At 36.1% G+C, this 26,738-nt stretch overlaps 3 protein-coding genes and 1 pseudogene across 6 annotated transcripts in view; 1 reads left to right on the forward strand and 3 right to left on the reverse strand.

Moving 5' to 3' along the window:
* The window catches only part of LOC118680417 (streptococcal hemagglutinin), a 423,094-nt gene that overhangs the window by 164,640 nt on the left and 231,716 nt on the right, over positions 1 to 26,738 (forward strand). For 3 of the 4 annotated variants that reach the window (XM_070111751.1, XM_070111743.1, XM_070111744.1), the window contains 3 exons: positions 3,332 to 3,578; positions 3,638 to 4,007; positions 4,134 to 4,232. The exons of the other annotated variant lie outside the window; for it this stretch is intronic. In XM_070111751.1, coding sequence (XP_069967852.1) covers positions 3,332 to 3,472 — 141 coding nt within the window. In that variant the 3' untranslated portion in view covers positions 3,473 to 3,578; positions 3,638 to 4,007; positions 4,134 to 4,232. Of the gene's footprint in view, positions 1 to 3,331; positions 3,579 to 3,637; positions 4,008 to 4,133; positions 4,233 to 26,738 lie in introns of those variants that run through there. 4 annotated transcript variants of the gene reach the window in all.
* Positions 12,634 to 14,291, reverse strand: LOC106616486 (serine protease snake). The gene is given in 7 exon segments (XM_070111309.1): positions 12,634 to 12,807; positions 13,013 to 13,155; positions 13,308 to 13,405; positions 13,460 to 13,612; positions 13,672 to 13,787; positions 13,864 to 13,946; positions 14,061 to 14,291. Coding segments are annotated over 7 exon segments (969 nt in total). The 5' UTR covers positions 14,263 to 14,291.
* LOC138857813 (trypsin-1-like) lies at positions 15,476 to 18,518 on the reverse strand (annotated as a pseudogene).
* LOC118679723 (trypsin-1-like) lies at positions 19,614 to 21,393 on the reverse strand. Its single transcript, XM_070111644.1, has 8 exons — positions 21,224 to 21,393; positions 20,947 to 21,162; positions 20,786 to 20,862; positions 20,555 to 20,679; positions 20,333 to 20,485; positions 20,168 to 20,262; positions 19,947 to 20,107; positions 19,614 to 19,881 (listed from the first exon to the last, which is right to left on the reverse strand). Exons 1-8 carry the CDS (start codon positions 21,285 to 21,287, stop codon positions 19,699 to 19,701), a joined length of 1,074 nt encoding a protein of 357 aa, XP_069967745.1. The 5' UTR covers positions 21,288 to 21,393; the 3' UTR covers positions 19,614 to 19,698.

Here is a 26,738-nt window from a genome sequence, read left to right on the forward strand (position 1 = left end):
ACACGATAATAAATTTCTTTGCAATTGTGGCGTCATCAGGCGGTGAGTCTAGGTACTTATCGGACCGCCCTCGTACTAGCATATGTCAGCTATGCGCTGGTATTTTAGTTTAAATTTTTTTTATTTGCATATATTATTATTGTTATTGTTGTTCCACTAGCTAACAGCCTTTTGGTTGCTTCATTTAAAAAGCGATGTCTACTGGTACTTCTTCAGAGTGAAACTTTCCTTGCATGCAGCAGAACCCTCAAAGCGGTGAAATTGCTATGCTTTTTTCAAGAAAAATAAATAAAAGGGAAAATTATTTACTTACACAAATCCACACTATCTTCAAATTAAAAACTTAAGATGCACACTTCCTTTTCGATACCTAATGCTATTTGCTGATTCGCATCAGTTACAAGCCAAACGTACGGTGGTGCAACTAAGCATATTTAAAAAATATAATTTTTTCACCGTCAACGAGGCGTATAAATCACTGCTCTATCACACATCACAAATCTAACATTTCCATCATTTGTCAATTTTTCAATTATGCTATGATCTGCTACAAAATTTGTTACCACACACACACAGGCATACCGCGGCTTAAGAGCAACTAGAGCTCCAACTGCGCGTTGCCGCAAATGGTAGTGGCAGCAACTTTTACCATGCCAAATGCGCATGCGGTAAACCTTTTGGGGCAATCAATTACCACGCATGCCACTTTAGCCGCTGCCAAGCGCGTGCAACATAACGCATATCATCAACGGCGCGCACACTCAAAGTGGCAATGCAATGCACCAACGCGTCCGTTGCGGACAGACAGGCAAACTGACATTGTCAGTTACTAATTAATAACTTTTAAATTAAAATCCCATTAGATATGAAATTTGGATAAAAAAAGTGAAGAGGCAGGCATGCGCACAGTCTGTGAACTAGTGAGGCTGTGAGGCTTTGTAAGCGCCCGTTGTTGGTCTATAGCAACATATAACAGGCGTGTATGTTGCTGGAGAGTTGCACTCGTATCGCCACGATCACCTGCCGTGTTCACCACAATGCAATTTCAGTTAACGCCACTGCCACATACTATGGCATCTAGTCTTGTTATAGTTGCTATTGCTATTGCAACGGTCAATTGAATTGATAGTATCGCTCGAGGGAACAGCAACAAAATCAACAATATTATATAGTAGATTATGTATGGAGCTTTTATTACATCGCAATAAGCACGAAAGAAGACAGTTGCAGCTACTGTCGCCTCGTAAGGAACTTCTGTGGTTATGCGCTCGCTTTTGTATTTTTTTGTGTGTGCGTTCGTCTAATTGAATGGCGCTGCTATCCATTCATTAAAAAGTTCAGCTAAGGCCATGGCGGCAACGGTAGCAAGCGTGCTATTTACTGTAGTGTGGCACGCGCTCTACTTGCAACACTTTGCATAGGCATTCTGACATTGCCGCAAGTCAAACTATTTTGATTGCGAGAAAATTGCAAAATTGTCATTGTGAAAACGTGGTCACATTAAAGGAAGTATACAGTGTTAAGCACATCAAGATGTCGTGAAAGTTTCCCTTTTGTTGCGCCTATTATCAACGCATTCATTTCATTTTGTTTCGGTTGAAATTTGTTTTCCTTTTTACTCATTTTTTTACTCTCTGTGGGTACTTATAAGTGCATTTTTATGGCGATATTTTTATTGTTATTTCAATTTATGCAATTTTACACCTTTTGATACTATTTTGTACAAAAATATTGTAAATTATATTTTCACGCAGTACTACTCATAAATACCCATAGCTTCGCTGAAAATCAATACTTTCTGCACTACATTGCCGTTTTTTGTTTTGTGTTCATCGCACTTTCAATTCTGCATATTTCTGTACCCATTCATTTTATCTTCACATTTTAATTTATGAAATTTCGAAAAGAAATTTTGATGATCGGTTTGTGGAGAGATCGTTAAAGGATGCCTTTTTTCGTTGACCCCTCAAGTCATTAACAAAACCAATTTTAGTGGAATTTGTTTATATTATATATTTTCTATTTTTCTCGATCATCTACAGCATTCTATATGACTTTTTTTATCCTGTACTAGTCTCCATAATGGTACTTTTATGGTCGTTGGCAACACATTTTCAAAATACTGTGCCGTCTTCCGTTTTTCTCTGGTACTCCAGAAAAATTCTAAGACCTTGATATGTGGTATTGGTATATACTTACCATATTTACGAAATCCTGACTGGTTCGTTTAAAATTTTTTATTCGACCTTGAAAAGTAAGAACATAGTTTCAATATAAGCACAACTCTTTTAAATAAGCTTGGTTATAATTCCATAGTTCTATTCTTTTTGGTTGAAAAGTAAAAAATTTAATAATACAATTTTGCAGCTGAAAAAGTTTTGTAATCTACCACTTTTATTTATCACACCAGTATAAATAAGGGTAATACGTACGTATTGCTACGACAATTGAACAAAAGAGTGATAAAAATGCAATAAAAACCTCGTTAAATTTTAAAATATTATGTTAATATACTCTAAATAACACTCCTAATTTACTCCTAAGTGCTTCCGAATATATTCCGAAATTATATATCCCGTCTTCTCCTACTCAAATTACTCCGAAACTTTTTCGAATGCATTCCGAAACTACTCCGAATGTATTCCGAAATTACAACAATTACACTTTCTGCTTAAATGCTTTTGCTTTCATACATATGTATATTGTTTATCCCACTCAAATTCTTTTAGATCGTTTTAATAAAACATTGAGTTCAATAAACATGCTTGTTTCAAATTATATAATATATGTCACTCAAGTGTGCGTATATTCTGATGCCATTCTGTATTAAAAAAATATTCACATATATATTATATATGCATATTTACTAAATGTTCCACCTTAGTATCATCAAAAACCAGTACTTGTCCATGTCATTCACAATCGCACAATACTCTTGTCCATTATTTTTAATAACTGTGTTTCTTTCTTTCTTATTTAAATTGCTGTCACAATAAATTCTGTGGCTTTCTTTAGAATGTTTTCGTTATCATTTCAGTTTTTGTTTATACTAATTTATTTCGGATCAATTAAGTATGCGGCACATGTGAGACGGTTATGTTTTGGTTTCTGCAACCGCAAACAAAAAAAATATTAAAGTAAATCAAAATAATTTTTAGTATCGAAATTTGAATAAAACAAATTTTGTTTTTATTACTAAAATTTATTGTTATTCACACACATCTACCGACATATATTTTTAACCAAAAACGCAAGCATTTGTTTCAAAACATTTTTATTATTATTTCATCCTCTAACCCCAAAGTGCTATTATTTTCAATCTCACTAATAGAATTGGCGTCATGTCTACAAGGCGCTCATACTGTTGGAGTATTTAATCAAAACTGGCACCGAGAAAGTGGTTCAACAGTGCAAAGTTAATATTTTCGCCATACAAACACTGCGTGAATTCGTGTACTTCGGAGGGAGTTAAGACCAGGGCACGCATATGCCCGAAAAGGCTAAGCAGCTGGTGAATTTATTGAAAGAATTGATGTGCGTCTACAGCTTGCGCTGAGCCAGAGCGAACAAGATTTCAAGTGTGTACATTTATTGTCTGCCGCCATTCCAAAATTCTTTCATTTGTCTACTATTTCAGAGATCAAACGGTTCCAGCTGCCGGCGCCTAAAGAGGAAGAGCCGCAATCACATCTGTTAGAATTGCTGGACATTTCTCTGCTCGCCACGAGTATTTTAAGTCCACCATTGCTCGCCACACAATTTACTGAAATCATTTTGTATCTTCAACACAGCATCACTACTCGACGAAATGGATTCTCTGTCTGATTACGAGCAAATAACTGAAAACACCGCAATCGTTTTTAGGTGAAAATTCATCATTAGTTAACTTGGATAATCTAATAAAGCCCGTGCAAACGCAGTGACAAGCTGGCAATGCTGCCTACAATCCATTTAGCGATACTGTTGTACCACCAAAAACAAATCTATTCCAACAACAACAGTCTGCGGTGAGTCATTTATGTAATATTCGCTTGTATTAAATTAGCAATTAAGAAAAGATCGGTTATAAACACTCAGAAGCTATTGAAAGCTATAAATAATTAACCTATCCGTTTTTTTACTGTTATTTACAGGTACCGCCCATTAACCAGCTTAAACAGCAAAAGAGTTTTGCTATGACTATGAATCAGGATCCTTGGGCGCCGATTGCTAACTCCACTAATGCGTCTCAGGTACGTTTAGCCATACAATTATAGTTTAATGCCATAATTTCATAAAAACAGCGAAAATTAGTATAAAATTTCTAATAAACGATTTTTTCAAGTAGAGAAAAAATGTTTGAAATTTTTATTATAAGTAATTTAAGTCAATATCTTTGGTGCATGGTCTGCTAGGGTCTGAAATGCATTATTCGATTTCATTAAATGACTGCAAAATGTACAGGGGAATCATCTAAGATTTCAAAATTCTTAACTAAATACTGTCCCCCACAAATATTTACTGCGAATTGTAATTATTTTGCTTAATTAAATATTTTATAGTGAATGTGCTCTAAATATTTATATTAATTTTTTTTACTTACTATAATCTGCTATAAATTAACTTATACTTACATTTGACTTTATTAATTCAATTAAATTCTACAATTATCAATTCTTTTGCTTCTTAAAAATTTGATTTATCTTCTCACTTCATCAAAAAAAAAAAAAAATTATGGCTTACGCATCAAAAAAAAAAAAAAAACAACCAAAACAACAACGCAAAATTGTTTTTTTTTCCTTTTGACAACTAAGTCCTCCAGAAACTTCTTCACTGATTACGATAGCGACGACTTTACAAGTTTAAATAGCAGCAGCGAGCATAATCACAATGACATACTTAATAAATAACAGTAATAATAGTAATAACAAACAAGCCAACAACAACTACAGTAACAATAACAAACCAGCTATGCAATACTCTAAAAGTGATTTTGACGTCTTCAACTCCTCGTTTGCCAGCTCAAGCGACTTTTTTATTTATCCTACCAATTCCAACCACAAGTGCAAATTCATAGTCAAAGTGTAGATAATATACGTAATATGCAAATTGCCAGCGGCAGTGACAGCGACGATGCTGCCCACGTCAGCTACAACAATGCAAACAACATTTGGTAATGCTGATGGTTTTGGCAACAGCTTTGATAACAATAGCGGCGCTAGTGGCGTTGGCAGTGGCTCTATGTTCAATGCGAATTCTTCGATGAACCCCAACAACAACTTTGTGCATAATCTCGATAATAATGCAATATTTTCGACGTCAACCTTATCGTCATCGTCGTCGGGCAACTGTAAGCTGGAAGTCAGTGTCCAGTTAACACGCTCTGATTGCTCGGGAAAAAAATGAAAATAGTACCGTATTAATGCAAAGTTGCTGTACTTGTTAACGTTGGCTATAAAGCGTGCAATACATATTTGTTGAGTTTATTGCTACCCTCTGCCGTTGCTATCCTATTTGCGTTGAACTTGTTGCTGTGTCGAGCATTTATTTTTACATTTGAAATTTGAGCTTGTTAATTTCAAATTAGTTACGTATTTTTATTCGTTATATTGCCCCGATTTATTCGTTGCTCATTACTTGTTTTGTTAGGTTTGCTGGTTTATTTCTCGTTTTGTGTTGAAACATACGGGCCTCACTATGCAAGTGTTCTTTTGGGAACATCAAGAGGCACTCCCCCCTGCGGAACCCTCTGTTTAATTTTTGTAAGTTTCGTGTTTTGACCTCGAAGACTGTGACAAGTCCAACGCAACGAGGATCGTCCTCTCGCAGGGTGGCTATCTGAGCGTTTATGACTCTAAGTGCTGTGGTGGTGCTGTGCGCTTTTCGAGGCCATGCTGATGGTCTGCTAGACTCATGTGGTGAGTGAATGTCGGTAGTAGCAAGGCCTTAAGTGTCTTCACTACTGGGGAAAGACTCCCCTATGTTAGCAGGTTTCGCAAGTTTCATTAGTGAGACCACTCTTCCGACTTTCTACACATCGGGTATTAGGAGAGTGGTCATGGACAAGTTGAGGTGAGGTAGCTTAATCTCGTCGAGCCTAGGTGTTTTAGCATGATTATTCCGTCAGGGACAGTGGACTTGGACGATTTGGCCTTATTGATTTCACTCTGAACCTCCCCATCGGTGAAAGTAAGTAGTTCGCAGTCATTTTACGCAGCCGTCGGGTAACAGATCGTTAGCCTTGTCAGCCGAAGGGTGCAGTGTAAATTGCCGGCCAAAGTAGCTCGCGCACTTCTTCGTGTCCGAGGAGGCATGGCCATCGAATTGAACTTCGATCGTCAATCTGTTCCGCCAGCGATCGTTTGACAGGCAGGAGTGCCAAAGATAGTGGTGCGCGTTAAATTCGCTAAGCACTAAATGGTTTTCACCACGAAGTAGCGCACCTATGTTCGGGCAACATGTAACTGGGGGAATGTATATATTAAATATCTCGAGCTCGGCATCGCCTGACCGGACAGCTATACTCTGACATTCAAGGGTAGTGTCCCTGCGGTCGATGTAACGATATTGCACGGTGTTGTGCAGTATGAAGGCTAGGCCTCCACAATTATCTCGCTCGCGATCCTTGGTTTTTTAGACCGCAGTTATCTATACGCGTTCCCGGCTCATAAATGCAACCATCTCCTCGATCTTACTTTGAAGTCCGTTGCAGTTGAATTGTAAAAGTCGCGTTTTTCTCGGGTGTTTGGGGGGTGTTCCTGTGGGTGAGGAAGGTACGTGTAAGTGGTGGTAAGCTGTAATATCCGCATGGGCGGTTGTCACACAGTGGTGTTGTTTGGCGATCGGGATTCGGGATGCAGGTTGTGGAGGGAGTTATTCCTCCTGCAGTATTCCACCAGGTTACCGACGACCTCTGGGGGTGCTTCAGGGTCTCCCCTGGAAAGTAGGCCGCTACCAGGACGAAGTCCGCTCCTTCATTGATTTCAGCCTGCACATCGACCAGGTCTCGTGTTAGGAACTCTGTAATACAAACGAAATCATTTTCGTTACTAACTAATATACAGGTTCTGGCTCTCTCACTAGAGAGATCCCAGATTACCTTATTTGACTCCGTTTTGAGCCCTCTGACCTCTCCTTTGTAGATCTATGGCTCCTGGATCAGCAGTATGCCCAGACCATCCGCTGTGAACCTGCTCGCGATGACAGCCGAGGCCGACGCCGCGTGCTGCAGGTTCACCAGAGCAACTTCCTTTTGTGGACCCACTATAGGGTCGGTTCTATGAGGAATTGGTCCGTATCTTCGCCGTCCTCCACGTTCCCACCCGCTAGGTCCTTGAGCCCCTCGAGAAGATCTTGCGTGGAGGGAGCACCCTCTCTTGTTCGGCAGCCTTCTCAGTAGGGACCTTCACCGTGGTCTCGGCAGTTGCCGTCTGCTTCGACGTACTAGTGCCGGGTTGAGCCGCACCCTCATCCACTAGCATCTTCTCTCCCATTTCGCTTTCTGCGGTCGTCTTAGGCTTAAATTGCCTCATGACCACCCATCTGAACCTGTAGTTCAGCCAAAAGCTCTCCCTCCTGACGACTTTATATGATTCGTCATTTATGCAGCCACCCGAAATACTCGACCTTGCTAGTGACTACTTGCCAGGCCGATATACTAAGGCCCTTGTTCTGATTTTTAATGAGCCCGCGAGCAAACTCATACGGCTTGCCTGCCCACCTGGGGAGGAACACCGTCATGTTATGCATGGATGGTAAGTCGTCTTCTTTCTTTGCGCAGAGGACGGGGCCATTCCAGCCTGCCAGCTTGGGAGCGATCTCCCTCAACCAGCTAGCAGACCTCTCGTCCTTGTAGTTCACCTGCAGCATACCTCCTTTAAAATATACTCCATGGAAGGAAGCTGCATATACAGACTCTCTGAATACCTCCTCCATGAGTAGGTCCTGGATCACGGCAAACTCCACCGACCCCAGTGTCTCCGTCGGGTAGTTCAGAGGTAGCACAGCCATAAAAATGCCTTGATGGGCATTCGCATATCTGCGCTGTCCTTCCACCGCTTGAAGAGTGTTCGGGGAGAGTCATTGCTTCTATGCCGCTTGGTGTTAAATGGCTCCTGTGGCATCAGCTGCCCACTCTTGCGCTTCGCGGCTTGCGTTTAGAAGGCGCTGGCTTCCTCCTGAGATCATCCTGTCCGCCGGGACTCCCGGTGGTGGTAGAGGAGGTAGTCTGCCTCCTGCGAAAGGGCGTGCAGGCAGCTGAACTTCTGTTTATCCCCTGAACCTCCCTTACCTGCATCGGTGCTTGATTTGATGGCCTTCCCCTTGTCCGTTCGCTGTTGTTATTGCCTTGTTTTTTAAGTTGTTGTGGTATCGGTTGTTTATGTTATTTGTTTGTTGTCGACATGGCGAGCTCTTGGTTGCCGCACGCATGCGGCTTCTGCCTACCCGTGTGAGAGGTGCTAGACAGCACTCCTCAGCCCGGTTGGAAGATGCCGAGAATGCGACGTAAGCCCCTGTACCACGGCAAGCTGCTCGCTATTCGCAAATGAAACTTAATAAACGCTTTAAACAAATCAAAAGTCAGTATTTCTTATTGCAAAACAAATTATTTCCTTTTTATAAATTTTTCTGTTTATTATACAGTAACATTTCAAGGTATTAGAAAATTAAACGATTTTCCATCTCCTTTCAGAACAACAACAATATGCCTTGGATGAACCCGGAAGCAGCATCGTCGTCCATTCCATCCATTCTTATCGTAAAGTGGTTTCTTAAATGCGGAAACTTACATAAGCGGGCTATAAAACAGCTTTCGCGAGTTAGAGGAATAAAGAGTTCTTTTTTTTTATAGATATACGCATAAAAGAAAGAAAAACTAACCCAAAAAAATCACAATAATGATAGTAAGGAATATAACTTTAATATACGTATTATAATTGTAATAAAAGTTTGAAAAGCGGTTAGGACAATTGTAATTGAGCAAGCTAAACAAAGAGAGCGCGCAACAAACTGTTGTGAGCGCTAGTGCGCGTGTGTGGGTGTGTTTGTAGCGCCAAGAAATTGAGATTTGTTAATACTTAAAAGGCAATGTAAAGAGCCACATTGCGCTCTACAAACGTTGCATGAGCAGCAGATCAATTGAAAACAGAGGAATTTACTAAAATCACACACACTCACCCACAGACACCTAAAATTATGTACCTATATATTATATTTACAAAATACTAAACCAAAAGAAAGAGTCGGTCAGAAACAAAATTAGAAACAGCGCTCAACCAGGTTTGAATATTTGGAGTGCAATTATATATATTATATTCAGTTAATCGACCAAACCGATTTCGCTTACTTCCGCTACAATGCTCCCTATTAAAAAAATTATAAGATATAACACTGCTGTTGCATAAGTATTTGCTCCACACATACGACATTAAATTGTAATTTGAAAATAGGCCGGTGTAAACTATACAACAGTCAAGCTTAGCAGAAATATAAAAACAACAAAAACGATAGGAAAATCAACTAAACTAATATAATTTCTTATTTATTTAGAACATAAAACTATATACAAAACCAAAAAAATTTTATAAAAACCAAATTGATGCATTTTTACTGATAAAACAACAACAACAAAAGCTGCAATATGAAAGGATAAAAAACAAACTTTGCATTGAAAAAGTGGCTTGATATGAAGAAGAAGCATAAATGCAGAGAAAAATACAGTCCATATAACAGTAACCACGAAAATTTGCAGCGATTGAATTAGGCAACGCATCATGCATATGTATTAATGTGGCACATACTGCACATAGTTAGTATAATATGCCCGCCGGCAGGAAAATTTGCTATTTATTTGACCGCAACCGCAGCAACGCATACATACATACATCTAAAATAGCATGCGCGTGTGTGTGAGAGCACTGATTTTAGGTGGCGTCGACGTGCAATTCACTTTCTTTGTAACATCTCCTGCCCAAGCTGTCACATATGCTTACATACAAGTATAAGTATTCATGTATGTGTGTGTGTGTGTGTTTCACTCAATTTGTATTATTTTATTTTATACACGCGGCGTGCCTGCTGTATCACGATTATGTTAATTCGGTGCATGATAGCCCGCTGCAACAACAATAAAGCGAAAGTGTTTGGCACATTTTCTGTGGTATGACTAAGGTGGCGACGCCACAATGCCCACCTTATCAGCGGCGACTCGTGTTGCGTAAAGGCGTTGATGCGACCACGTCACAGCTGATGCATTTATCCTTCGTGCACATGAGTACAATACATATACATATATATGTATGTAAATAACTGCACTCACTCCTCGTTGGCAATTCTAATAATTGAGCTGCGATTAGCGCCCAGAGCAAAAATGGTTCGTCTAGCCAATAAAATCTGTATTTAAATGTATGTGTGTATTTCGAGGCGTCTGGTAACATAGTTGTGCGCAGGCGCAGGCGTAACATGTTTGGCATAACATTTGACCTCTGTTACACCGCATCTATGCACTATTTGGAACTATGAGCGCCTCCAGCTGTTTTGCGGTGACATCACACCACAAGCAATTTGACGGCTAGTGGGTAGAGTTTGTCAAAACGTGCCGTCCTTTATGCGGAAATTCCAAATTTAACGAAAATTTAGTGCTACAAAACAAAAAGCAAAAAAATATGAAATAACTGTATAGGAAAAAGCTCTTATGTAAGCGCCGGAAATGAAAATATTTTTAGGTTAGTTTTCATTGAACTTTTAGGTTATAATTTTTATTGCAAAATAATTGCGTCTCATCAGTTACATTCTTTTCTTATTTTCTCAGTATATGATTTTCTCAATCTAGTCTATATAGCTGGCCACACGTGTGTACACCCCCGGCACCCCAGAACCGCAACCATTACCGAATGAGGTGATGCCAACCACGTACGGCATTTCGTAAAAGTAATTCTCATCACCAGTACGGTACATTATAATGGGTCCGCCAGAGTCGCCCTGCGGTTTTAAGAAACCAAAATATTTGCTACAAAATATTCAACCATTAAATGAAATTTTCAACAAACTTTTCAGCAATCAAAATTAGTGAATTCGTGTGTTCGATGTATTTTTATTCAAAATTCAGCAGAGCATATCTTTCAAGGTTATTTCCTCACCTGAGAAGTATTGCTCATTCCAACTGTATCATTTGCACACAACTGCGAATGAATAATGCCATGATAAAGCAAATCGTCATCTTGCTCATAGTATTTACCGCATTCTTCATTCGTCAAAATAGTTAGGTTCGTCTTCATTAAAGTGTCCGATGCTAAACCAGCTAAGTATGAGAAAGTATACATACAAACTAAGTAAGTATAAATTTAATTATTTACTATTTTAAAATCCTACTACTAAAAAATTTTAAAATAGTTGTTAGAGAAGTTTTCTCTTGTTTTCTGATAGTCATGTTTTGGCTTTCTTCTCACCAAATCTTGTGCTTCCATAGCCGATAGCTGTAACATTTGCTGCGAACAAGGGTAGTGCCCAAGTGCAAGCCGGACCAGTGTTGTTGAAACTCTCGGCACTAAAAAAAAATTATATGTGGGTATATTTTTTAACAATATAAATCTCTGTTAAAAACATTAGGAATGCCGTTTTCCTCTCAATCCATTTGGAACGTATTTCAACAAAACCTTACTAATATGGCTCCCTCAAGCGTATATCAAACATGTCTTGCGATTCCTTAGGCATCTGATGGTAGACATCGCGTGTTACATAGACACCAAGCCGGTTTCGTGTGGTTAAGCAGCTGTGATATTCGTAGCAGCCCATCACTGTGGGGTCATAAAAATTACATATTCACTGCTGGATTTGCAAAATAAAATATTTATATAAATTTTCAAATTACCCAAAATTGAGAAGTGTTCGACAATTAAGCCAATAACGCCCACAAAATATAAAGTTTGCATATTTATACAGATTTCTGCCAGAATGTTAAACGGTAAGCGTGTGTACACAAGGATGACTAAACTTGTTCCGACTTTTAGAGCAAGCTAAGTGCAGTAATTGCTGGTTTCCAAGAATTTTTTTCTACTAGCAACCACAAGTTAAGATTAAAAACTAGTATAAAGAGACGAAAAGGTATGCTCATTTGAGTTGGAAATTAATTTTGTGAAAATTTTATGTTCTCATGATTAAAATTTGCACAATCTATAAGAAAATCCGAGTCCATGAAAAGGCGAATGTGCTTCCATATATGAGTAGATATCTTAATTTGCAAAGCAAAATTTTGTTCTTTTATGAAGAAATGTATACTGATTTTGAGCGGTCAGTTTGAATGACAGCTATATGCTTTAGTGGTCCGAACTAAACAATTTGTTCGGAGATTGTAGGGCTGCCTTGGATAACAATCTACTAAGCCAAACAAGCCAATAAAACGTTCCATTAACAAGGTAACCAAGGGTTTGTTTACTTAAAATTATTTTCAAAGATATGTTTCAGCGAAATGTGGCTTACATTAAGGGGTACAAGTAATATACAAACATACATATATATTTTTATTTTTCTATTTTCTTTCTATGTTTTACATATCATTTTCCAGTATTTATGTTTATTTATTTTTATAAAATAATTAGATTTAAAAGTTGAAACTCTATATTTATTCGCTTATACTATTAACCAAATGAAACATATTTAATAGTAGACAACTTTCTCAATCCAGTCTATATAGCTGGCGATTAGCGTGTACACGCCTGGTACTCCAGTACCGCAACCAATGCCGAAAGAGGTGATACCAACTATGTAGGGTACATCAAAATAATTCTAGCCGATATTACGGTACAATATAATCAGACCGCCCGAGTCACCCTGTGGGAAGTGTGTTTTCAATATATGATATTCACGTACATATAGATAACAATTAGATAAAATGAAGTAATACAAAATAATTGCACAAACAAAAATATGCGCGACATATTAAAAGAAAAATTAGATAAAAAAACTTTCGAAAAATAAAACCAACTGAGCAGACATTTTTTAAAAATATCACCTCTTCCACATATTTTCAACTCACTTGACATGTATCGCCCCTCTTTACCGGGTCATTTGCACATAACTGTAAATATATAATGCCATTTTCTTCATAATATTCGGCCCATTTTTTATTTGGTAGAATACTCAGGTCTGCCTTCATTAATTTGGACGACGATAAACTGGCTGAATAGGTGGAAAAGGAGATAGAGTAGTCAGATTTATTATTATTAGCATATATGAAATTTACCATATGGTGAGTATAAAGTGTTGTATTTAATTTAATTTTAAGCTCTCTCTAAAAAGATAGAAAAATAATTTTTATATTCCTTACTCACCAAATTGTGTATTACCATAACCGATAGCCGTAACGTTTGCCACCTGTAGTGGTTTTGCCCACAAACATGCTGGTCTAGAGTTACTGGATCTCCCGACACTGTAATCACATTAGACTTTAGTACTACGAAATTCGGAGTGATGTTCTACTTACTAATATTCCTCCTTCAAAAGTATAATTGCAATGTCATTCTAAACACCCGGATAATGATACCCTGGATGTATGTGGATTTGATCGATTTCAATGTCCCTCGCCGCAGTATCGTTTAAATCGAAACCATCTGGGCGCACCACAATCGGTGATTTACTGAAATGTAGAGAGTTCAAATATTTGCTTTTAATTCACCGTTATATATCTCTACGTACTCTGAATGATAAAGGCAATGTGCCGCCGCTAGCAAGTGCCGACTGGTGATTAAAGTGCCACCACATCTGTATGAAATGTCACTGCTGCCAAATGTAGAGCGCCAACCTATGGCAGCCTGTAAAGGAAGACTCAACACAAATGTAAATTTCAAAAAAAAATTTTATTTGTATGTATGTATGAAAGCTACTCACCATAAACGGAAATTCATTTTTCTTTGCAAGCTTGCCATTTGTTATGAATAGAAAGGAGAATTTGAGGTGATCTCGCTCACATTCTGTAATGAGAAGGTGGAATTATCAAATTTTATAATGATTTAAGCAAACAAACAAGTAAGTATGTAAATTTTATTGCAATGGTTGCACTTTTTATTCACACATTTACTTATGACACTCATAAATTTGCGATATTCTTTTGTCTGAGGGCTCATCTAGAGAGGGGCAACACAGAAATCGTGTTGTTCCATTGTAACTGCACATACCCAAACATAAATCCTGCAACTCCTTGGTCAACTTGAAGTAATTAGCGCGTGTTATATAGCTGCCAAGCCGGTTTCGTGGTGTTAAACAAGGCTGATCTTCGTGGCAGGCCATTGCTAAGTGAAATGTGTACCATTTTTTATTAAAAAATTATATAACAAATAAAAACGATTTAAAAATAAAAAAAATATTTCAGTTTATATTTACTTATAAGTAGCAATTGTGTATCTGCTAGTAAGCTGAAAAGCTGTGTAAAAGGCGTTGGCCTATACATTTTGCAAGCGTTTTACCTTCGCCTTTTATTTCAACTTCAAACGATATTAATATATTTATTTTTATTTTGAACCGCCAGTTAGTATGGCAGATATATGCTATAGTGGTCCGATCTGAACAATATACTCGTAGATTACAGCGTTGCCTTGGAAACTAATCCAATCCAAATTCCGCGAAAATATTTGGTCAAATGAAAGTGGTTTCCATACAAAGGATTGATTTTGACCGACCGGTTTGTATGGTAGCTTTAAACCATACTATAGTGGTCCGATATCGGCAGATCCGACAAATGAGTATGTTATTGGGGGAAAAAGGACGTATGTAAAATTTCAAATGGATATTTCAGGCAAACAGACGAAAATGGCTAACTCGGCTCAACTCGTCACGCTGATAATTTATATAGTTATTTTATAGCGTCTTCAATATTTCCTACTGGGTGCTGCGAACTTCGATATAATATGACCGTTTTATTACACTTCTTTTTTTGAAGTTGTTGTTGCATTGTTCATCGATCTACTGTGCACTATGCTATAGCAGGTAAGCTTAGTTTAGGTATGAGTATATCATTACTATTGAAGATTATTTCATTAGCTTTATATCTTAACTGCTAGTAGCTGCTAACTATCATGAATAACAAAATTGACGGCTAGTCTCACAAAGATCGAAATAACGAAAAAGCTTTACTAAAACTAACAGAAACTAGCAAGAAAATATCAAAATGTTTATTTTTACAATCACTTCATATCAACACTTGAAAATCAATCAATACAATTTTTATTTTCACAATTCGAAATAAACAAAATCAAAGAAAATGCGTCAAATATCGCTTGATCACATGTGCTTTAACAGCCGCCTCTGCATATGGAAGTAGATATTTTCTGCTTTGCTTTCTCTCAGCTTTTTACGCTCTCAACTTGTCCCCTCTTTTGTTAGTTTTTTGGGTTAAGAAACGCTTTGCCAGCAGAAACTTTTCTAGCTAGTAATAGTTCGCAGTTAAGATACAAACCTATTATGACTATTTTGCTTTTTAACTAAAACTTTTTCATTCAAAGGATTCTCGAGTTAAGGTTTGTTCCATTTAATAAAAAGTTTTTCTTAGTGTAGCTCATTTATGAGTGTAAACAATAAATTTTGTAAAAACATATGTCAGTTGCCGCCGGATTTTTTAAAGCCGTAAAAATATTAATCATTAGGGTTGTCCTAAAGATTTGATATTAATTTCAGCGGTGTCATCTGCTCTCTTACTTTAAATAATAATAATATTAGATAAAATAATTTTTTTCAATGCATATATTTCTACCTAAATGTTTGTTTAGTTATAAATTGTTTCCTCAATCCAATCAAAATATTCAGAAATACGTGTATAAATGCCCGGGGTACCTGTGCCGCAGCCAATACCAAACGACGTAATACCCACAATATAAGCCATACGAATGTAACCGTCGATTTTTTCATACACAATCAAAGGACCACCAGAATCACCCTGGAAAATGAGTTTTTGTAAATATAATTAACGGAAAATGGTGGCATGTGGTATATTATATACCATATATTAGAAAGAGTTGATTTTTATATTACCTGACAAGTATCACGCAGATTTTCATAATCTTTTGCGCATAATTGTGTAGGGACTACACCCGAGCTGAGCACTTCATCATCTTGTTCATAATGTTGATTACACTCCTCATTGGATATGGTCGATAAACTAGTTTTCATTAAGAGTGGTGATGAGGTACCAGCTGGAAGATGCAAAAATATTAAGTTTAATAAAAACTTGGCCACTTTCTCCGTTCCTTACCAAACTGCGTATTGCCATAGCCTATGGCAGTGACTTCCTGCTCAGCCAGTGGCTTATACTATACACATGCTCTAGCAACAATCGATGTGTAGCTACTGCAATTCAGTAATCTCTGTAGTACATATTCTTCAAAATGTCTATAAATGCACTCACAGAAATACTTTCGCCATACGAACGATTGCTATGCCATTATATAGACCAGGATATATGTAGTTAGGATGTTCAATAATCTGGTCGATATCATAATCAATCGCTGTGGTGCTATTAAGGTCGAAACCACCTGGACGCACCACAACTGGCAGATCACTGAGGAGTAATTAGAAAAGGAAGTTAGAAGAAAATTGAAAAATAAATTTTCTACAGTCTACCTAGAGTGATAGAAACAGTGGGCCGCTGTTAGCAAGTGTCTCCTGCCGATCAAAGTTGCACCACACCTATAAGCTATGTTCTCTGTACCATCCTCTTTGGTGATACGCCAACCCAAGGCATTTCTCATTTAAGGAAACAAAATTTTGATTAAATATTTACATATTTAAATATTTACAAATGAATTTTTTAAAATCGAGCTTACCATAAATGGAAACTCATTGGGCTGGGCCACTACACCAAATGTAACAAATCCATACGGTAAATGAGCGTCTATGCATGCTGTTGGTTTGATTATTAAATTACTATTTCAATTCATAGAAATTTCAAACATATATTAACTCTGTAATTCAATAAAATAATTTAAAGGAACCAAGAACTCTTATAGAACAAATATTTTTAAAATTTCCGTGAATTTTTAGTCAAATTAGTTTGATGTATTAAATTTTTTAATTATGTGGCAAACATCTAAGAAATAATTTTTCGAAATTCCGCAAATCAATATTAATATATTTCGATAGTTATTTGTATTCTTTATAAAATATATACCACCCGATCAAATTTGACCCGGACTGACACATGTTAATAGAAACCTTCATTATTGCCTTTACAATTGGTTCTTGAGCTAATACAAGCATGCCAACGCTTAATACAATTTTCCACCCACGTGGTTTTTTCGGTGTCGGCTAGTTTTTGGGGCGCTATTCGCTAGAGTGTTGGAATTCATAGATCTACTTCTCATCACCAGTAATTCTGTAATTGATGGTCACCAACTTGTCTCTTTTGCGATCTCTCGTCGACGTCGTTTTTGCAAAAGATTCAGGTCTTTTGGTTTGAGTGCAGCATTGACACGCTTTATACCCAAAACATTAACCAATATGTGTAGAGTCGATCCATTAGAGAAGTTGAGACCCTCTGCTATTTCTCTGTTGCCAGCACGATAATTTTCAAGAACTATTTCTTTTACACTTTCGTGAGTTTTTCGTTATTAAGAGAGGTGAAGGGACAACTCGCTGAGACAAATTTTCGATGACTTTACGACATTCATTGAATGCTTTGCGTCACTCAAATATTTGTGTTTGTGATGAAGAAGACTGCCGATAACACTTCTGCAACATTTCAAAGAATTCGGTAGCCGTGATTCCATTGAAAACACACAATTCAATTTGATTTCACGGTAAAACTTGCCTGACAAATTTTTCGCGTCGTAAACTAACAGCGGTGAATATCAAACTTCACACGAACATTAAAAAAGTTCGTGGAAGCAGTTTATATGTACCAGTCCGGGTTATATTTGATCAGATGGTAATAAATAAATTAAAAAATATGATATGCAAAACATACATATATACATACATTGATATAGTAAGCGATATTGTTGGGGTCGAGTATTGAATGTGCAACAAATCAGCGTCCCATTATTATCAACACAATTACCCTCACAATTGTTTTTCTGACTATCAGTAAGGGTTTGAAATCCCTCAGGTGTGTAATAATATCCTTTAAAGTTTTTCGGTGTGTAACATTCTTGACTATTATAGCATGCGTCGGCTGTCAAAAGAAAGTGAATAGCTGTAGATAAAATTATTAAAAAATTGGAAAAGTCTTTTAATAAATACGCTAGTTACTTTATATTATTAAACTTATATTTTTATTTTTTTTATATAAATATGAAAAATAATACATTTACCCAATATTAACCAATAATTGATGCCAAGAATGATAGGTTTTGAATAATTGCCCAAGCGCAGCATCTTCTCCAACTGACTGACTGCGAGCGAAAACAAAACTTGAATGTGAGAACTTAATGCTGCTGGCAAACATTAAGCTACTAATCGGAAACAATAGCTGTTAAAACATGTTCAGCTAAAAACAAGTGAGTAACGCCTTAAAGCTTCGAAAACGCTTGAGAACAGTTTGCTAGCAGGTTTCATACAAAATAAATGCATTCATAATTATCATAATTATTATTATTTTTTTATTGATACTTTTGTGTTTTTTTAAATATTTTGATACACTGTGCAAAAATTTGTTGTTCGCTTCCAAGGTATACGAGTAAAGATTTCAGGTTGTTGCTGTGAAAATAAGTACAAATATGGAAAGGTAATGTAAAACGCGCGAGAAGCTTTTTAAGAAAAAAATATTTAATTTAATTTTTTACATATTTAAGACCATGATATCATTTCCTGGGCCTAAAAAAGAGGATTATGTTTCCAAGGTTCGACCATTTTTGAAATTTATGAATATAATTTCATTTCTTTTCATCAAATATGCCACGTTTACAAGGCACCGTATAAAATGTTTGATTAAAGACATTCGACTTCGAAAATCTGCTCCTATTTGCCGGTATATTCGCGCCAACTACTCTTTACTACTTTTTATAAAATCACATTATTGTAACTACATTTCTATGTTTGTGAGGACATTAAAAATTATTAATGCAATTTGTGGTAAATCATTATCTTGTTCAAACATCCTATTCAAAATAATTAATCCAATACGGCATTTTTGCACAATTGTCTGAAATTTTATGTTTATTTGGACAATTATAATAAAAACAATTGATTTCAAAAAATCTTCTTTTTTTGTAGATTTTTTTTTTAAATTATGAAAAATAAAACAACTATAGTTATTTCTACATCTGTCGATTTGGTCTTTAAATGGTAGTTGGTATCGACGATGTTTTTTGAAAAAAATTGCAATTAAGAACTAATTTCATTTGCGTTTAGAAAGGAACTAATGAATTCTCTAGAATATGCTGAACATTTTATTTTTAGACTATGAATGATATGAAGTATTCAAATCATGGCCAATGCTAAATAACCAAGCCACAACAATATTTATTCCAGAAGCATTAATAACCTCCGTTTGTGTTGCCAATGTAGTCTAATTTGAAAAACGTTTCCATATGATCCATAAAACCAAATTTATTGCCAAAATTTCTGTAGCTTGTGCTCATACTTGTATATATCACAATATATTTTCAATCAAATGTAAGTAGAAAAATTATAATATGCAAAATTGGGAAAGTGATTTCAATCCATTTCCCTCTTAAGGTTATTTTTTAACTCCGTTTTAGCTGCTTGAAATTTCTTTATTTTACAATTCCTTCTTCACATTGGCACAGTTCGATAGGTAACATTTTCAATCCAATCAATATAATCAGAAATACGCGTATAAACACCAGGCATGCCGGTGCCACAGCCGATGCCAAAGGAAGTGATGCCAACAACATAAGACATTGGATTAAGATCTGTCTGTTTGCTAAATTTAATAATTGGTCCACCTGAGTCACCCTGTTGCAGTAATGAAAATAAAATAAATTTAATTTCAAATAAAGAATAATAACTTGTAATCCCACCTGACATGTGTCACGCAATTTCTCATGATCCTTCGCGCATATCTGCGTCGATATAATGCCATCACTCAGCACACCGCTGTCTGGCTCATAGTGTAATTGGCACTCGCTGTTCTCAATTGTTAATAAATTCGTTTTCATCAATAAGGGGGAGGATACGCCAGCTGCTTACGGTTAATATAAAGGGTGAAGTGGTACCTCTAATAGAAATTTTTAATACCCACCAAATTGAGTGTTCCCGTAGCCCATGGCTGTTACATTATGTGCGGAGCACGGATCACCCCAAAGACATGCCGGCTCATCATGAAACGGGTTTCCACTTTTTGGTCATAAAAATATTAAATTTTTAGCTGTTCATTAAATTATTTAAAAAAAAAGCATCCTCTCACTTAAAAAGTGTCCTTAGGCGTATAATTGCAATGTCATTGTATACATTTGGATAATCATAATTGGGATGCTCTATAACTTCTTCGATTTCCAAGTCCCAAGCCTCAGTATCATTCAAAGCGAAGCCACCGGGACGTACTACCACTGGTAGATCACTAATATTTATTTTAATAGTAAATAAAAAGCTCGTTTTTCTTTCATATAATAATAAATAATTTTCGTACCTAGAATGATAGAGACAATGCGCAGCAGTGATTACATAACCGCGATCGTATATAGTGCCCCCACATTTGTAAACTATAGTCGTGTTTCCAGTAGTTTCGTTCTTAACGCGCCAACCCAAAGCAGCCTGGAAAAAAAAAATGTTGTAAAACTTTAAAAATATGCTCCAAAGATATGATCTCGCATGACCACCATTTTATTACTCCTTCCGCACATACTAGTCTCATACCTACCATAAAAGGAAATTCGTTGTCTTTGACTAGAACGCCATGTATAATGAAACGTCGTAATAAATGATTGTATGTGCATACTGAAACATATAAAAAAAATTTTGCAGTTCTTTGATGTTATCATTCCTCTCTTTTCAATGTAGTAATAGGCAATCGCTCGATACCTTGTTCTGATATTCTTTCCAATTTGACTTTAGCATCGTATGCGCAACAACGCAATCGCAATGTACTGTTATGATGACAAAAACCATCGCAAAGCGTTTTGGCCTCATCGGACATGTATCCATAAATCTCATCTTCCACATAGCGTCCGCTGTAGTTGAGTGGCGTTAGGCAATATTGTTCCTGATAGCAGGCATCAGCTGATTGGTAGTAAAAAACTCAAGAAAGAGCAGCGTTCGATTATAATTATGTTAGTAATGTAAAATGAATATGTATTACTATTTATCGCAAGCAATGTAGTAGCGTAGAAAAGTTGATCTTTATAAATTCTTCCCGGCCACATAATTTTATTTGTAGTATTTCAGCGTCAGTTTGACCGGTTCGTGCGAAAGTTATTGCTTGAATGCAAGTTTCTGAGGTTATATACTTTGACTTAGAACACATCTGAGTCAGGAACAGTGGGCTGTTAGGCAGTTATTGATAGATAAAAAGTTTGCAACTCTTTATATTGCAATTGCGCTTCATAGTCTTCTTAGTGTTGGCATTGGAAAATGTATATATTTCAATTCATTGGGGTGAATTCGTTAGATTTCGCAAACTTCACTAAATTAATTTAGACGTTTCGGACTCAAAAAATAGTAATCTAATTTTTGACATATAATACACAATTTCACAATTCCAAACCAAGTTTTGTCTCTCTAATTAATTTTAATTGGATGGACGGAAGCCATTATTTGATTTGTGGGGATTCAATTAGCGTAGACCCATTAACATGATATTGAGCCAAAATGTTTAAAATACTTGGAAAATTTAGAAGTGGTTAGGTCTGATGAAATATCCCTCAATTCTGGCACACTGTATAGAATGTAATCTTGCTTCGGTTCTACGCAACAGTGTGATCGAAGTAAAGGGTAAAATCATAAAAAAAAGTTCTTTCGAATGCCGATATATTTCGTCTTGATTTCGTCAGGAAATGCGAAACCACGGAGATCTTTTTACATCAGTAAATTTATTGAAAATATTCAACAGCCAGCGGATATAACTAGCTTCTACGATGACAACTTGAACAGAAGCTCGGTCGAACTTTTGATTAAGATACATTTAGTTTTCTGTATTAACAAATTCCACATTCAATTTATAGTTATGTATGTAAATACATTCTACAGTTTTTCAAAGCTTTATGATATGTAATTGTGAATATTGTGAGAATATTGCGATATCGGTTTTGATTTTAAAGCACCTATATAAATACACTAAGCTTATTCAAGCTTAGAGGATAAATCAAGTGTCAGTTTAGACATTTTCTTTGAAAATCTAATTTTGTTAAGAGTTGTTTTTCTTTTTAAGTTCTATGTTTTATTGTATTATGTATAATAAAGATAAAAACTTCTCTTATTGCAATAAAAAAGTTTTCCCCAGCTGCTTTTGAATGGAGTCTAGGAAGGAAGACGTAAGTTGGAAAGAAAGTAAACTTGAGGTATACTCGCAAATTCGGAAAATTTACGTTCCCTTTTTTGAAAATTTGTATATTAATGATCATAGGTTTTTGTTTATTAATTAATTATTAATTTTATTAATTCATGTCGTAATTTTTTGTACTTCCATATACATACAGTTACTGACACTAAAATAGAAACACAATTTTCTTCACAACTATTAAAAAAAAAGTGTTACCACAGTTCTTAGGAGCAAACAATTATTTTTTTAAGTAATAAAACTTATTTTTAACATTTCAAAAGCAAATATAACTTAAAATAAATTAAATTATTATCAGCAGATAACATTTAAAGGAACTGTCAGGAACTTACTTTAAGTTGCAAATAAGTAATTTTATTGCAAAACCTTTATTTGCGAGTAAGGCAGTGCACCTTTCCGGCATAGATTTCACTAGAGCTTTACAGAATGAATTCGGTATTGAATACCAAACCTCGTGGACTTTTTCCTATAGGTCCTCCCTACTTCGTGGTTCAATGAGTCCCAACTTTGACTTTACAATCTCCCATGAATCACGTACCACGAAAAACGTCCCCATATCATGATATTCCCACCTCCGTGCTTGAAAGTTTTTGTGGTGTACCGAGTATTCATTTCAGCATTCTTTGAACATCGAACCCAAATATTTCCATCGCAACCTACCATATTTATTTAGATTCATCCACACAAGGACTTTACTCCACTTTTTAACTTCCCGCTAAGAAAATGGAAAATTTTCTAAAAATCGGGAAGATATTGGTTTCACCCCATTTTGCAAAAATCGAGTTCTCAACAGATCTCGACGTTCTGAGGGTCGAGGAAGCTTCCCCGAACATTTCTACGATGATTTCCGTATGTCTGTATGTATGTGTGGATGTATGTGTGTGTGTGTGGATGTATGTGACCCTCTTATAACTATTAAACTGCTCAATCTATTTGAATAAACTAAACGGCATTCCAAAGGGTTTCATTGCACTAGAATTTCGTGTAAGTTTGGACCCAATCGGACCAGTAGATTTCGAGAAATCTCAAAAATAAAAATTTTGAAAAATCGTTTTGACCGATCGACACCAAAAACTAATCAGTTCTAAACCTTGAAGAAACACATCGTTTGCCGCAAACCGGGTCGAAATCGGTTGATTTACTTGCTAGATATCGAAAACGAAAAATTTAGAAGAGCTCAAAAGCAGTGAAAAAAGCGAAATTTGAACGTTAGCGTATGCAATTAGAGGGAAGTTGCAGGGATGGCCCTTGAGGCCAACCGTTTTCCACATTTTTTTTATTGTCTTCACCGGTCCAATTAATGTGCACTAAAGCAAAAGAAATCCGATTGCTCTGCTCATTTTTGTCATTATTGGAATTTTTATGTAGAATCTTCCGAAGAGATTCTTTTTTACAAGCCGACGCACAACAGCCCGCGAAGAAATTTCGGTATGCAATTCTCTTTGGATAGCTACAGATTATATACTTACGATCCACTAAATAACACCTATAATTGATACATTTATTCCATGAGTCTATTTTTTTATCTCGGAAACAAAAGCACACGTTTTTGTTTAATTTGAACATAAGGATAACAGAAAAATATAACAGTAAATGTAACACCATCATGGTGTTTTAAAAGATAAATATTGTAGAAATCGACTACGATAAATAATAAAGCTCGTTGAATATTTCGGAAATATCTACAGGTTGCTGAAAATTGAGCACTGCTCACCAAGAAATAGCACCAAATTTTTTTTTCTCAAGTTGGTACATTTCTTGTGAGAACACATGCAAAGTTACAAGTCATTTGAATTTTGGGCGTTTTTTCGTCGTATTAGGCTTGGAGAAGATCGATCCACGCGAAGGACGACCACAAACCGCAGCCACACCAGCAATCATTGAGCAAGTGCTTAATATTGTTAGTGAAGATCCAAAATTGATTTAGCGTGAAAGTGATAATGCCATAGGCATATTAGACGAACGAGTACTTCATATTTTACATGGATAGTTACATATGAAAAAGCTGTTAAGAAAATTAGTGCCGCACACGTTAACAATTCAACAAAAAATGGATCGAAAACAAGTTTTATAACTACGGATAAGACTTGGATCTACCACCATGATCCTTAATTGAAACAAGAACGTTTACAGTGGACTGAAGGCTGTTCAGCTTTAAAGCAGGTGAAGTCGCAACGATCAGCAAAGAAGGTTATGGTATCAGTTTTTTGGGACACTATATTAATTTTGTTGATTGATTACCTGCAGAAAAGTAAAAAAATCTGCTCTGAATATTATTGCGGCCTTTCGGATCAGCTGGATAAAAAACTTCGTGAGAAAAGACCTGGTTGGCAGCACAAAAAATCCTTTTTCATTAAGACAATAACAAAATTTAAGGAATTAAAGTACGAATTGCTTGAGCATCCGCCGTATTTACCAGATTTGGCTCCTACCGACTACTACCTCTTTAGAAACCCGAAGCAATTCCTTCATGGAAAGCGTCTTTCGTCGAATAAAGAAGCTATTACAGTTATAAACGGGTATTTTGCAGATCTTCCGGAAAGTCATTATAGGAATGACATAAAATTATTGGAGGATTATTGGAATAAGTATATTGAGGTTAGGGGAGATTATATGAATAAAGAAATATATTTCGTACCAAAAACAGTATTTTATATTTCGAACACAGAAACTTTCCGATCAACCTGTATTTGATATTATTTTATTATCAGTAACAGTATATTTATGAAGGTTTGAAATCTATACAATTCAAAAAAGAAATATGAATTTTAGTGACCAAAAATAAAGTTAATACCCCTTGCTTTGTCCAAAAATTATTACCTAAAACCGAAATTGATGAATTGAACAACATTTTTCTTCATAAAACTCAAGCGAATTGCTCGAAGTCAGTTCCATTTCGGAGCTTGTTTTAGGAGTTGCATGACTTCATCGGCATTTTCCGCCACACTTTTCTCATACGAAATATCAACAAGCCCATTTTTCTTGACAACATCATTATTTACTGAAGTTGTTGCAGCTTGGCAGCGCACAGCAGCGCACAGCAACACTGCTCCACTGACCGAGTGCCATTAGACGATGCGCATCAATTGCACATACACACTTAGACGAGTCCATACCTAGGCTTATTTGAGGGTGTAAAACGCCTATTTCACTGTAAGCGTGCTTGTGCGCATGTGTGTGTGTCCTTGTTGCAAGCAATTGTCGCTGGTGTTGCATATTAATCGCTTGTGTGCTACATAGCTCTCGGCGATTTTTCACTTTTCTCAATTACGCGACGCCAAAGTCAAATGCAAATGCAGCGAAAGTGTTTGTTGTCCACGATCGCGTTGCGGTCACTATTTCAGTGTGGGTACGATTTTTTTATTTCTTTACCTTTATTTTTATATTAACTTATTTTTTTCTGTTTTTCTAATGAAAATACGAAAATCGTCGCGTGTTATTGAGCAACACACTTTGGCATATTTATATATGTATATGTATGTGATTGGCCTGACAATTTTCTTCGACACTTTCGCTCTCCATTATTTATCACTACTTTTTGGTGTTTGTTGTGTGTTTGTTCCAAGTATTTTGCCTACTAACTCAGATTTGTTATGCTAATTTTCACAATCCATCGCTCACATTCCTCACTTTTACTGTATTCAAGAAATAACTAACTGCCAATTGTTGTCCGATGAAAGTATATGTATATGTAAATGTGTGTATATGGTACATATGTAAAAGTTAATTTTGGAAGCATATGTATGTACATCTATCCAAAAAGTCAGTAAGTAGTAAGAGTAGTAACTGAATATGATATACTCCAGGAAGTGGGAGGATTATGAAGAGTTTCGAATTTATTCAGTTGACTTAATATTATATACAGTCACACATTGTCCGAGACATTATAGCATCATGCACATAATCTGGGGTCATGAAATCCATGCATTTGATCCGGACTGATAAAAAAACAACACAATTTTCACGTATTTTAGTACATATATATATATATATATATATATATATATATATTTATTCTAATTCTAATATATATATACCTATATAATATATATACATAAATGATCAGCATGATGAGTTGCTCATTTGTCGGAATGGCCAACATCGGACCACCATAGTATAAAGCTGCCATACAAACTGAATAATCGGAATGAAGTGCTTTTATGGGATACTTTTTTATTTCACGTAATATATTTCGAAATTTTCCATAAATTATTTCCTAAGGCAACTAAGTAATCTCCAAAGAAATTGTTCAGATCAGATTACCATTGCATATAGCTACCATACCAACTGAACGATCGGAATCAAGGGTATCTCCACA

This window comes from Bactrocera oleae, chromosome 6, assembly GCF_042242935.1.
Source record: "Bactrocera oleae isolate idBacOlea1 chromosome 6, idBacOlea1, whole genome shotgun sequence".
NCBI classification, from domain to species: domain Eukaryota; kingdom Metazoa; phylum Arthropoda; class Insecta; order Diptera; family Tephritidae; genus Bactrocera; species Bactrocera oleae.

What these genes read in the sequence shown, in the direction of transcription:
- LOC118679723 (XM_070111644.1), bottom strand. Translation starts at nt 21,287, where the DNA reads ATGTGGCCGGGAAGAATTTATAAAGATCAACTTTTCTACGCTACTACA. An exon ending in CATTGTCTCTATCATTCTAG is followed by an intron (nt 20,486 to 20,554) that starts GTACGAAAATTA and finishes AATAAATATTAG; the next exon opens with TGATCTACCAGTGGTAGTAC. An exon ending in CGCCTAAGGACACTTTTTAA is followed by an intron (nt 20,263 to 20,332) that starts GTGAGAGGATGC and finishes ATGACCAAAAAG; the next exon opens with TGGAAACCCGTTTCATGATG.